Here is a 13,489-nt window from a genome sequence, read left to right on the forward strand (position 1 = left end):
GTACCCCAAAATCCTTCAGGAGCATGTTGCTTAATTTCCATTTAATTTCATGGCTTTGACAAACTTTCACAGTGTTGACTTCTATTGTCATTGTGTTGTGGTTTGAGAGTATGTTAGGTATGAATTTGATGTTTTTTACATTTCCTGAGAATTGTTTAATGTCTAATTTTGTGGTTGATTTTAGAGTATGTGCCATGTGGTGATGAGAATAATATATATTCTGTTGCTTGGGGTTGAGGGTTCTGTAAAGGTCTATCAGATCCATTTGGTCCGATGTTGAGTTTAGATCCTGAATATCTTTATTTTATGCCTCATGATATATCTAACACTGTCAGTGGAGTATTGAAATCTCCCAGTATTATTGTGTGGGGATCTATGCCTCTTTGAAGATCTCTAAGAACTTTTTATGCATCTGGATGCTTATGTGTTAAGTGCGTATATATTTAGGATCATTATTTCTTGTTGTTGAATTGAACTCTTTACCATTATGTAATGCCCTTCCTTGCCTTTTTTTATTTTTGGTTTGAAATCTCCTTTGTCTGAATTAAGGATTGCAGCACTTGCTTTTTTGTCTTGTTTTGTTTCCCAGTGGCTTGGTATATTTAACTCCATCCCATTATTTTGAGCCTATGAGTGTCCTCACGTGTTAGATGGATTTCTTGAAGACAGCATACCATTCAGTCTTGCTTCTTTATCCAGCTTGCCACTCTGTACCTTTTAAGTGAGGCATTTTGCCCGTTTATATGAAAGATTAGCATTGATATGTGTGAATTTGATCCCACAATTGTGCTGTTAGCCTTGTTTGTGCAGTTGCTATGCATTGACACTGCTCTGTGTGTTTGAGTGTGTTTTTGCATTAACTGGTATCAGTTTTTCCTTTCTATATTTAGTCCACCTTTCAAGATCTCTTATAAGGCAGGTCTGGTGGTAATAAATTCCCTCAACATTTGCTAGTCTGAAAAAGACATTATTGGCTGGATGAGAATTGTTGGTTGTTTTTTCTTTAATAATGTTGAATGTAGGTCCCAAATGACTTCTGGCTTGTAGAGTTTCAGCTAGCAGGTCTAATGTTAGCCTGATGGGGTTCCCTTTGTAGGTGACCTGACCTTTTCTCCTAACTGATTTTAGCGTTTTTTTCCTTCATTTCAACCATAGAATTTCTGAAAATTAAGTCTCCTGGAAATAATTTTCTTGTGTAGAATCTTGCAGGAGTTCTCTGTACTTGCTGAATTTGACTTTTGACATCTTTACCAAGGTTGGTAAAGTTTTCATGGATGATATTCTGAAATATATTTTCCAAGTTGCTTGCTATCTCCCCCTCCCTTTTAGGGATGCCAATAATTTGTAGATTTGGCTTTTTTTACATAATCCCATACTTCTCAGAAAGATGCAGGTCAGCAATAGCTCAGTGCAATCAGTCCAAGATGGGGCACCTGTGCTGTGGGCCCAAGCTAGGAGTTCTCCGGTGATGAGCAGTAGCTGTGTGTGGGGACTCATGGGGACAGATTTGTCTCCTCTCCTTGGGTCCACTGCAGCTTGTTGGAGGTGTGGATAGGGCACTTAGAGTCTTTGCTCCTTCATTAGTCCATAAGTGGCAAGAGCAATTCCACAGCAGAGGCAGTGGCAGAAAGGCTTTCAGTTGCTCCTGGAGGCTCTGTCCAGAGAGTTGCTGAGTTGTTACTGGCTCAATAGCTCTGGCAGGAAGTGGCTGGAGGCCCAGGTCTGGAGGACCTGTCTGGTGAGGAGAAACAGGAACAGACAGTTATGTAACACTCTGGCCACTTTTCCACAGGGTTGCTGCAGTATGCTTGGAACCTGCTCCAGTCACCTCAGATTTTCCAGTACCTGGAAGTATCACCAGTAAAGGCGGTGAAACAGCAAAAATGACAGCCTGTTCCTCCCTCTGGGAGCTCTGTGTCAGGGAGATATGGGCCTGTTGCTGGCCCAAACACATCTGTAGGAGGTGGCAGAAGACCCCATGGGGGGGGGGGCAGTGAGTAGGAACAGGATCAGTGATCCACTTTAAAAAGCAGTCTGGCCACATATTGGTAGAGCAGCTGTGCTGTGCTGGGGGTATGCTTAAGCACAAAAGTTGCCTCAGACACTCTGAAGCCTGAAGGCTGGAATAGATATGTCACCCAGACAGAAAAGATAGTGGCCCACCCTTCTCTCTGGGAGCTCCACCCCAGGGAGGGTACAAATCTCTGTTTGCTGTAGAATACCAACAGCAAAGGCTGGAGGCCCCAGTTAGAAGTACCCAACCAGTGAGGAGAAATGAGATCAGGCACCTGATTAAAGCAGCAGTCTGGCCACGTTTTGGTAGAGCAGCTGGGCTGTGTTGATGGATCCCTTCTGACGCCGATCAGCTTGGACTCTACAAAGCCTGAAGGTTGGAATGGCTAAGGCACCCAAACAGTAAAGATGGCAGTCCACCCCTCCTCCCAGGACCTCCTTCTTAGAGGGTGCAATGCAGTTACTGGAGGCTGGCTGGAATTACAAGCCAGTGGATCTTATCTTGTGACGTGCCATGTGCCATGGAAGTTGGGACTGCAGGCTGTTGCTGCTCAGCCCCGTGAATTTAGCCTCTTTCCCAGGGTCAATCAGTTATCCACCGATTTCCCTTATTTTCAGGTTATACACTTGACCAAAACTACGTCAAAGCCCACTTTACCATTATATTTATAGGTGTAAATTTAACCTTCTTTCCACAGCATTTTCTCGGCTTATCTGGAATATTCCAGCATTATTTAGACTACCCCGATGTATGGGGGTCTAACCTCCCACTTTGCCCAAGTTGCAGCTATTTTGCCAAAAAACCCAAATAGCTAAGGCTCCAGGGTCTCCAAGCATACCTGAGCAGATGCCCTGCCAAGACTCCATGTAGCCCTGCGTGTTCAGACTGAAGGCCGCAGTGGAGTGGCTTCACCAGGTGATATCCTGACCTGAGGGCTATAAAGATCCTTGGGAGAACCTCGGGGACAAACAGTCACCCACCACTTCCCTAGGTGGGAGAAGTTCCCCTGGCTCTTTGTCGCCCCCAGGTGAGCCATTGTTCTGTCTTGCTTTTCTTCATTCTCCATGGATCAAGTTGTTTCCTTGATTAGTCCCAATGTGAGTACCTGGATATTTCAGTTTAAAGTACTGTATTTCCTCGCCCCTTCCATTCCTCTCCATGAGAGATAGAGCCATACACACTAGCTGCTTCTAGTCAGCCGTCTTGGCCACTCCCTAACTTTTAGGCTTCTTTTTTTTTTTCCTTTTTCGTAACTTCCAAACTGTTCTCTATAGTGGTTGTACTAATTTACATTCCTACCAACAGTTTATGAGTGTTACCTTTTCTCCACATCCTTGCCAGCATGTTATTGCTTATCTTTTGGATATTAGACATTTTATCTGGGGTGAGATGATATCTCATTGTAGTTTTGATTAGCATTTCTCTGATGACCGATGATGTTGAGTACCTTTTCACATGACTGTTTGCCATTTATGTGTCTTCTTTTGAGGCATGTTTATTCAAATATTTTGCCAATTTTTGATTGGATTACTAGATTTTTTCCTGGAGACTTGTTTGAGCTCCTTATATATTCTGGTTATTAATCCCTTGTCAGATGGATAGTTTCCAAATATTTTCTCCCATTCTGTTTGGTGTCTCTTCACTTCGTTGATTGTTTCCTTTGTTTTGAAGAAATTTTTTAACTTGATGTGGTCCCATTTGTCCATTTTGGCTTTGGCTTTGGTTGCCTGTGCTTGTGGGGCATTCCTTGAGGTATTTCTGCCCAGACCAATGTCCTGGAGATGTTGCCTAATTTTTTCTTGTACCAGTTTCACCGTTTGGGGTCTTAAATTTAAGTCTTTAATCCATTTTTATTTGATTTTTATATATGGCAAGTGATAGTGGAACCAGTTTCATTCTTCCCCATAGGGATATCCAGTTTTCCCAGCACCATTTATTGAAGAGACTTTCTTTTTCCCAGTGTCTGTTCTTGGCACCTTTGTTGAAAATGAGTTCACCACAGGTGTGTGGATTTGTTTCTGAATTCTCTATTCTTTTCCAGTGGTCTATGTGACAGCTTTTATTCCAGTACTATGCTGTTTTTGTTACTATAACTCTGTAGTATAATTTGAAATTAGGTAATGTAATTCCCGCAGTTTTCTTTTTCCTCAGGATAGCTGTGGGTATTCTGTGTCTTTTGTGGTTCTGTATTAATTTTAGGATTTTTTTCCTATTTCTGTGAGGAATATCATTGGTATTTTGATAGGGATTTTATTGAATCTGTAGATTGCTTTGGGTCAGTTGGTTGTGTTTTAAACTTAGGTGGTAGCAATGGAGATGGAAACAAATGAATAGCAATGGAGACAGAAACAAATGAATAAGATAAATATATTTTGGAGATAAAACCAAGACTCACTGATGTGTTACACTAATAATTTCCAGCTTGAGAAACTGAATAGATGGCAATGTCACTTGACTATCAAAAATAGCTACTTGCATCCCTACTTGGAGCAAACTTACAACAGAAATACATTTCTTTCTTAAATACATGGGCTCTGAGTTTCTATTCCTTGACCTGGAGTAAGATTAGAAAATAAGAAGAAATGCACTCCATCTCATCTACCACTCCTAGTCTCTTAGATTTACAACTGAGACCAGGCTAAGAACCTCTCAGTTGCATGTAAATTATAACCATTAATTGACTGGAATTCCTAGCATGTACTTGGTCTTCATTAACATCCATGTTAACTGCAGGCCAAAAGAGTTCTGCTGCTGTTAAATGCGTTGATTCTGCAATGGCTTAAATACTAACCCTTGGTTAACTAGCCATCTAAATCCCCCTTCCACCCACATTGTATTTCTGAGATTCTCAGTAAAGCTCTCCAGGAACCCATTGACCATGGAAAAATAAGAGGAATAATACCCTCTTGATTGTGTTTTCCCCTCCAAACTTTAACACTACATTTTAACTGAACACCAGCTCTGTGGGTTTCTACGTTTTATCTGCAAGAGGTTGCTATCTAGACAGACAGATTGCTGGACAGACAGAAAAGTTGGAATCAATATGGGTAAGGTGGATGGAGATTAGTGGATGTTTTCATGATATAGGAGGATGAAATAGGTATTTGGAGTCAAACAGATGAATATTTGAATCCCTGTTCAACTTCTAGCTGAAGGGTCTTGGATGAAGTTACTTACCGTCCATAAGTTTTGTTCATTCAAATGTATAAGTGTATAACATTACTCAAATGTAAAATGTCTTGCTCTGAGGTAATCCCAATGCAATCAGGAATTAAAATGCTTTTTAAAGTGTAAAACAGTGCATAATTGAATCATCATCTTTACTCTCCTTGATACCTCTTCTATTCTCCACTTGTCATGTGGTACAGTATTATGGATACTGCAGTGGGGTGGGCTACCTTACCCAATCTAAAATTTATCACTTATCTGTGCTCTCTAATCAATATTTTACAGAGGCTCAAATTTGCATGTAACAAAGGAATATTGCTGTAAAATACCAGAAAGAATGACTCCATCCTATAAGGAAGTCCCCAAAGTTGCAACTAGACCTTTCACACCACCACTGCCAAAAAGGCTCCACAAGATATGGTCCTACTTCTCTTGTCCCACTGGACAGGTTTGAGTCTCATCTCAGATTTCTATTTCCCTCTGACAAATTTTCTTGGCATGCAGAAAGTTTTTGTCATTTATGCGATAGCTCCTTTTCTAGGGTGGTACCCAACACTCTTTGATGCTTCCTCTGGAACAGTTTCCTCATTTCTAAAACAAAAACTTGTAGGTTCTACAAAGGCTAGACAAATGCATACTATACTCACTCACCCCCTAAGTGTTTTCTGTTTCAATCACAGTGACAGAAGTCACAGAGACCATCAAAAATCACCAAATTCAGTCTTTAAGGGTTCTAACAAGTACTTNACATTTTAACTGAACACCAGCTCTGTGGGTTTCTACGTTTTATCTGCAAGAGGTTGCTATCTAGACAGACAGATTGCTGGACAGACAGAAAAGTTGGAATCAATATGGGTAAGGTGGATGGAGATTAGTGGATGTTTTCATGATATAGGAGGATGAAATAGGTATTTGGAGTCAAACAGATGAATATTTGAATCCCTGTTCAACTTCTAGCTGAAGGGTCTTGGATGAAGTTACTTACCGTCCATAAGTTTTGTTCATTCAAATGTATAAGTGTATAACATTACTCAAATGTAAAATGTCTTGCTCTGAGGTAATCCCAATGCAATCAGGAATTAAAATGCTTTTAAAGTGTAAAACAGTGCATAATTGAATCATCATCTTTACTCTCCTTGATACCTCTTCTATTCTCCACTTGTCATGTGGTACAGTATTATGGATACTGCAGTGGGGTGGGCTACCTTACCCAATCTAAAATTTATCACTTATCTGTGCTCTCTAATCAATATTTTACAGAGGCTCAAATTTGCATGTAACAAAGGAATATTGCTGTAAAATACCAGAAAGAATGACTCCATCCTATAAGGAAGTCCCCAAAGTTGCAACTAGACCTTTCACACCACCACTGCCAAAAGGCTCCACAAGATATGGTCCTACTTCTCTTGTCCCACTGGACAGGTTTGAGTCTCATCTCAGATTTCTATTTCCCTCTGACAAATTTTCTTGGCATGCAGAAAGTTTTGTCATTTATGCGATAGCTCCTTTTCTAGGGTGGTACCCAACACTCTTTGATGCTTCCTCTGGAACAGTTTCCTCATTTCTAAAACAAAACTTGTAGGTTCTACAAAGGCTAGACAAATGCATACTATACTCACTCACCCCTAAGTGTTTTCTGTTTCAATCACAGTGACAGAAGTCACAGAGACCATCAAAAATCACCAAATTCAGTCTTTAAGGGTTCTAACAAGTACTTTAATGGATAAGGTTTGCTGTCTAAAACTTGAAGAGGTAACTCAACATTCCTTTCAGTGCCACTGTTCAGGAACCTGGAGGACTGCCTTTCTTGAGGAGCTTCTGGCTCCAGAGGTTGTACGTGCTCACAGCAGCAACAACCCATTCACCACTTCTCCAAAGTAGTTCACTGCCAAGAAGAATCAAAATTCAATTTGGATTCCCAGTCCTCAGACTACCTTCAATTTCCCATCAAGCCTAAATTCTTAGCCTTTAGTTTAAATGTGGTTTATCTTAACAGCTCACTTGGCCTCAGTTCAAAGTGAACTTTCCTGAGTCCTTGAAAGAAGTAGAAACCTTAATCAATGAGTTTTTCTCTTGGTATCCACTTTGTGAGAAGGATACATTTCTAGAAATTTCAAGACCTTCCAAGTGTCAGAAGGCAATATAATGTAGCTGTTGAAAATTTGTGATGTAGGATAGCTAAGGTATTCCCTTAGCGCCCAGGGTGCTGGCAAGTAGAGCAAAGAAACTAAAGAAAAGTGAAATCCTTAATTTGCCATGTAAAATAAATAAAGAAAGAAATATCCAGATAAGCTTAATTCCTCGCCGCCCCCCACCCCCCACCACCCATGCCCCTTTGACACTGGGGTTAGTGATTAGTCCATGGCCTGCTGGGAGTGCATTACAGATGTGCTTCCTGAGGATATCCCCAGGCTCCAGATGTTACTGCTTGAAAGAAAGAAGCTTGAAGCTGTCATCCAGGATGGACCTCCTATTGCGTCGTAGCTTTCTCTGTCGATGTTGGTACCAAACCATACCACCAAGAGCCAGAGTAACAAGCAGGAGGGTGACACCAATGGCAACCAAAACAGAGGCCAGCATCTCAACATTCTTTATGGGGATCTGCATGCCCAGCATCTTCACATTGCCTTCTTCAGTGTCTCTGGGGTTCACTGCTGAAATGGAGAAAGAAAAAAATGGGCATCCTGAGATGGGGAGTACTCTAAAAGGTAACTTTCTATAGTCATCACCTGACAAAACAAGTCAATCCAAATAGGACAGGAGACCTGTCCTTATCCTTCACAAAACCAGCTGATGAAAACAGATTTAGAGGTTAAAGTAAAGAATCAAGGAAACATGATGTTACAGCTATAAGGGTCCTTGAGAATCACTGAGGCCCCAGTCCACCCATGGAAAGAGCTAAGACTCAGATTGGGAAGACGCTTGATACATTTTCTCAAATATATAAAGGACTGTGATATAAAAAAGGATGAATTTGACTTGTTCTGTATGGTTTCAGAGGGTAGAATTGGAAGCAATAAGGGAAACTTCAGAAAGAAGTTTGACTCAATCATCCAGCTTATCAATAGCAATTTTGACCATTAAACTATGACAAGAACCTGCTACTAGGCTGTCCAGTCTTACCTCTTTGGGTCATATTAACACTGATATCACATAGACTTTCCAAGTGAAATATCTGATTGTTAGTTCTTGGCATACAAATTTTTGATGATTCCCAATTAGCCTACAGAGAAAAGCTCAGACTTTTAAATCAGACATTCCAACTCTCACTATCAGGCTCTAATCTATCCTTCTAGTCCTATCTACTACTTTTCAGCCATAGCAACTCATTCTTTCCTCCTCATAAACAGTGATCCCCTTTCAGGCTTCTAAGACTTTGCTTATGCTAATCCTTTTGTCTGAACACACTTTACTCCTTATCTTTCTAGCCCTACCTTAAATGTTACATGTCTCTGCAATGTTTTCTTTGACTTCATTAGAAAATTAATTGTTCTTTCCTTTATGTTTTCCAAGCGCCTGTACCTTGTACTACCATAATTTACTTATTGTGTGACCTTGGACCAAGTGACCCAATCCCTCACTTCCCATCTAAACCTCAGTTCCCTCTTTTATAAAATTAGAATAATAACCATACCTAACACAGAAGCATATTGTAAAATTTAAGTGAATTAATACTTATAAAATATCTAGTACAGCACCTAGCAGACAGAAAGTGCCCAATAAATGTTAACTGTTATTATTGTTTGCCCTTTTTGTACAGCACACAGCATCGAGCATTGCAATTATTATTTCTCTGCCTCATTCCATTGTTAGACGCTGAAAAATAGCGACTATGTCTTACTTGTTTTGATATCCCTGGTACCTGACACTTCTTTGACGATTGTATAACTGGATGAATTAATATTATAACACAACTGAGAGAAGACAGAATATAATGAGTTCAAATAGAAGCTCAAAACTTCCTGGTTCTGAGTTTACATTCTACCACATACTCCTTTTGTGACATTGAACAAATCACTTTCAATTTCTCAGCTTCTCATGTAGAAAATTATTGGGTTTTATTAGAACAACAGTTTCAAAGGCTTTTTTCCCCATTGTGAAAACTTTTTAACAAATGATAGCTTATGAGTAATGTATATATGTACACAAAATATGTATGTATATATACAAATATACACACAAAGTATGCATGAATGCAAATATATGTAAAATATTTAAATATATATAAAATAATTGAGTTGCTCAGGTTGAAAGAGATATGGCCTGAAGGCCCACCCACACAATCACACCTTACCTCTCCCCAACCCCTCCAGGACATATCCTGGTCCCCTGGTTAACAGTCCATGTGATACTTAGGCAGATCATTAAGACTTCTCCAAAACAGCTGCAAAACCTCAGACTAAACTACTAATTATCTCTAATGTTCCTTTTAGCTCTCGTAACTTTCTGGATCTTTCCTAGTCCGGAGACAAATGAGGTGGAGAATAACAACACTATTTGGACCCGGGCTGTGCAGAAAAATAATCTCAATAGTATTCAAGGTCAGAAATGGCTGGTTACAAAAGTTTAACTCCTTGGTATTCCATAGATGAAAGGGAAAGAGGCAAGAATAAAAATAGCTGTTGAAGAACATGTGGTGTTTCATCTAGTCTCACACTGTCCTTAGGGGAAATTCATATTTGTGCTACAACTTTTCCATGTCCGACCCAGCAGCACCTAGATTTTACTTATATATATATATTATATTATTATTTTTTTTCCTCAACAGCTTTAGGAGTACAAGTACAAGTGGTTTTTGGTTACATGGATGAAATGTATAATGGTAAAGTCTGGGATTTTAGGGCACCCATTACCCAAGTAGTGTACATTTTACCTAATAGGTAGTTTTTTATTCCTCACTGCTCTTTTACTCTCCTTGCTTCTGAGTCTCCAATGTCCATTATGCAATTCTATATACCTTTGCATACTCATAGCTTAACTCCCATTTATAAGTGAGAACATGCAGTATTTGGTTTTTGACTAGCATCTAAAATTTTCTTCTCCCCTCACATGTTAGATGAAAGGCTAAAATAGCAGCCTTTAAATGGGGAGGAGGCTGTTTTCCCCAACTCAGGAGGTTTGGGGTGGAAGCCACAGAGAATTAACCTGCTGAGGGAAGTTAAACCTTCATTCTTTGGCTTCTGAAGTCCTGCGGACGTCTAAGGATACTTTCTGCTGATGTATTCTAACTTTCAGTCACATAAGTCCCGTTCCCTAAATGTACGTCACCCAACCCTACACACAGACACGCTACGTATAACTACCCAGTCTGTGCATCATTTTACGTACCTTTTTCAGTCTCTTTGGTGATGCTGGTGATAGTGCTTAAGTGCTCTGGTTGGGGGGAAAAAAGACAAGAGGTTAGCCTTGTTGTTCTTCCTACCAATTCATAGGCCCCCTATGAAAGGTCAACATTGGTTGCAGAAGTTTCTCTGTGATAAAGTAAGCAAAATAAAGGTAGAATTTACTACTTTATAGTCAAAGTCAATATTAGCATGTTGATTTGATTTTGAACAGTGACGTGAAATATGGGCAAGATAACAGGCTTGGAGTCCAAAATGTAAATCACCCCTCTGCTATTATTTACATATTTCTTGGCACTTCCTCTATCCCCATTATTGCTCTTTTTCCCACCATTTGCCACACTTCCTTCAGGAAATCCCTGCTCCTTGTCAAACATACTTCCCTACACATTCAACATCTTCTCAGAACACTTATTCCTCTCCTTGATTTAATAAAGCTGAGTTCTTCTCTGAGGACCATACTTCATTTACATCCCCTCAATGCTTCTTTGAGATCATTGTTTCTCCTCTTTTTGTAAAGATATATCTCTTTTGAGGCTCATATTATTTGGCTAGAAGTACAATCATTTCTTGTTATTGTTAGCTAGCAGTTCTCTTCATTTATGGAAGTCTTTAGTAGCTGGCTCAGTCTTCCTCTCCCTCATTTCCAACCATGGGTGCTGACCCATCAAATACTCAAGCCTCACAGTTTCTGGACCTTTTAACTCCAATAACTTTGATGTCTACTCCAATTCTACCAACCACTCCCATGGTCACATTAACCTTGTTGTCAAGAATTGTTACATCTCAGAAATCTAAAATCTAACAACAACCTCCCATCCTTTCAGTGCTCTAATACACTGTATTTCAAAAACTTGTTATCCTCCCCTGCCATGAGACCTCTAGCTTTCAAACCCTTCAATTTTTTTCCTCAACCTAGTAGCTTCATCCTGTATTTTCTTTCATTCCTGACCAAGTGAGACTCCAAGGTCTATCACTTCAACTACTAATCTACCAAGAGTGTTGCAATAATCTACCAAAACTCCAGTAACTATAATTTCCCTGTATTTTGTCTGGTATGCTGAATGCTGCCAGTGAAAATCACACAATTGTAAAGATTAATATTCTTCGTGTCCAATTTCAACTAAACCATCAATGCTGCCTGGCGATAATTTATTTCCCATTCACCAGAGTGGCTATTTCAAACTTTTGTCCACTTTTCTCAAACCCTGTACCCTATCACCTGCCCTTCATTCTCAGCAGATGACTCTATTTGCTCCATCAGAGAGAAGAGAAAGACCATGGGCTGAAATTCTCTGTCAGTCTGTCAAATCCCCTGGTCAAACCTACACATTGATCCTTATATTTTCTGTCTTCTTTCTTCTTACAGTAGAAAGATTACTTTCCTCCACTCTTGCACTAATCTTTCATGTTAGCTCTGATTCTCATTCCCTGCTGCCTTATCAGAAACCTTGTTTCAAGAATTAGTCTTTTCCCTGTATCTTTTCAACTCTTCCTTCCTGTTGACCTGTGAACACATATGGAGTTGAAACAACATGAAATTAGGCCATAGCAGGTTAAAAAAAACCCAAAAAGGCAAATAGAAAATATTGATGGGCTGGCTCATTGTCACAGAGAGATATGAGCTATACTTCCTCATGGAAGTACCCTGGCAATATGTATTGAAATGGTCTCATAGATTGGACGGCTCATATTTGGGATAACCCATTATTACATATAGAGAAAACCTATTGTCTTGGATCTATATCTCCCTGATGATGTATCAGTTGATCACTTGACTTTTGTTCTATGTACTTACAACAAAACAAAGAAGTTTCTGTAAATCTGGGTGCTAGGGAATAGCTCCTGAGTAGTTAAGTGGAAGCTGCATTCTAGGAGTATTAGTTGACAGAGAATAAATCTTTTAAATGATATAGGAAGTCATAATGTACAATCATTCATCTCCCTCCCTGAGGGTAAACAGAAGATTTGTATTCTCTACCCTCATTTGCTAAGTTTATTTGAATATTCAAAGACATTTTCCCATTCACTATTCCTGTTGATAGAGTGCCAGTGACTGACAACCCCAGAATACCATTTTTGTTTAAATAGTGGCTATATATTCTTTAAAAGCATAGAAAAAGAAAACAGCCTTGATTTCTGTGGACCCCAAAAGGCTCTATAGGGCTTCTTGGAAGGCAAATAGTGTTGGCAGCTGGACTCAGGTCAAGAACCTTAAGAAGTAAGACATTTGACCCTTTAATTACCCAAAGACACAAAAGCCAACACAGCCTACCCATCTACATTTTTTGGTGAAGAACAAAGAGTGGCTGGCAAAGAAATTGCCCCAGCTGCTCCCTCTCCATATAAAATATAAAGAAAAAGTTTTTTCCACCCTTGGTAGTAACTCTGAGATAAGCTGTAATTGAAGGTCAACATCTCTTTCTAGCCTTAGATGAAGATATTCAAAACCAAAAGGAACTGTCTTGCTAGATGTGGGGCTCATTCCTGTAATCCCAGTGACTTGGGAGGCTGATGTGGAAGGATGGTTTGAGCCCAGAAATTTGAAACTAACCTGGGCAAAACCCTGTGCCTAAAAAATAAAAGCTAGGCCCGGTGCAGTGGCTTATGCCTGCAATCCCAGCACTTTGGGAGACCAAGGCAGGAGGATTGCTGCTGCAGAAGGAGGCCAAGAGTTTGGAACCAGCCTGCGTAACATAGGTAGACCCTCTTCTCTACAAAAAGTATAAAAATTAGCCTTGTGTGGTGGCACATTCCTGCAGTCCCAGCTACTTCGGAGGCTGATGTGGGAGGATCGCTTGAGCCTAAGAGTCTGAGGCTCCAATGAGCCATGATTGCACCACTGTACTCCAGCCTGGGTGACAGATCAATACCCTGACTCTAAGAAAAAAAAAAAAAAAAAAAAAAAAAAAAAAAAAAAAAAAAAAAAAAAAGAAAAAAAAAAAAAAAAAAGGGAAAAAATGGC

At 39.8% G+C, this 13,489-nt stretch overlaps 1 protein-coding gene across 1 annotated transcript in view; it reads right to left on the reverse strand.

The window, feature by feature from the left end:
- Positions 1–6,880: 6,880 nt before the first annotated feature.
- The window catches only part of LOC108533536 (hephaestin-like), a gene marked incomplete at its 5' end in the record, with an annotated part of 12,659 nt that continues 6,050 nt past the window's right edge, over positions 6,881–13,489 (reverse strand). Inside the window, 2 exons of the mRNA XM_017878303.1 lie at positions 6,881–7,836; positions 10,511–10,619. Of these exons, the coding sequence (XP_017733792.1) occupies positions 7,604–7,836; positions 10,511–10,619 (342 nt within the window). The remainder of the gene's footprint in view (positions 7,837–10,510; positions 10,620–13,489) is intronic.

Source organism: Rhinopithecus bieti, unplaced genomic scaffold (genome assembly GCF_001698545.2).
Source record: "Rhinopithecus bieti isolate Rb0 unplaced genomic scaffold, ASM169854v2 scaffold_11901, whole genome shotgun sequence".
In the NCBI taxonomy this organism is placed as follows: domain Eukaryota; kingdom Metazoa; phylum Chordata; class Mammalia; order Primates; family Cercopithecidae; genus Rhinopithecus; species Rhinopithecus bieti.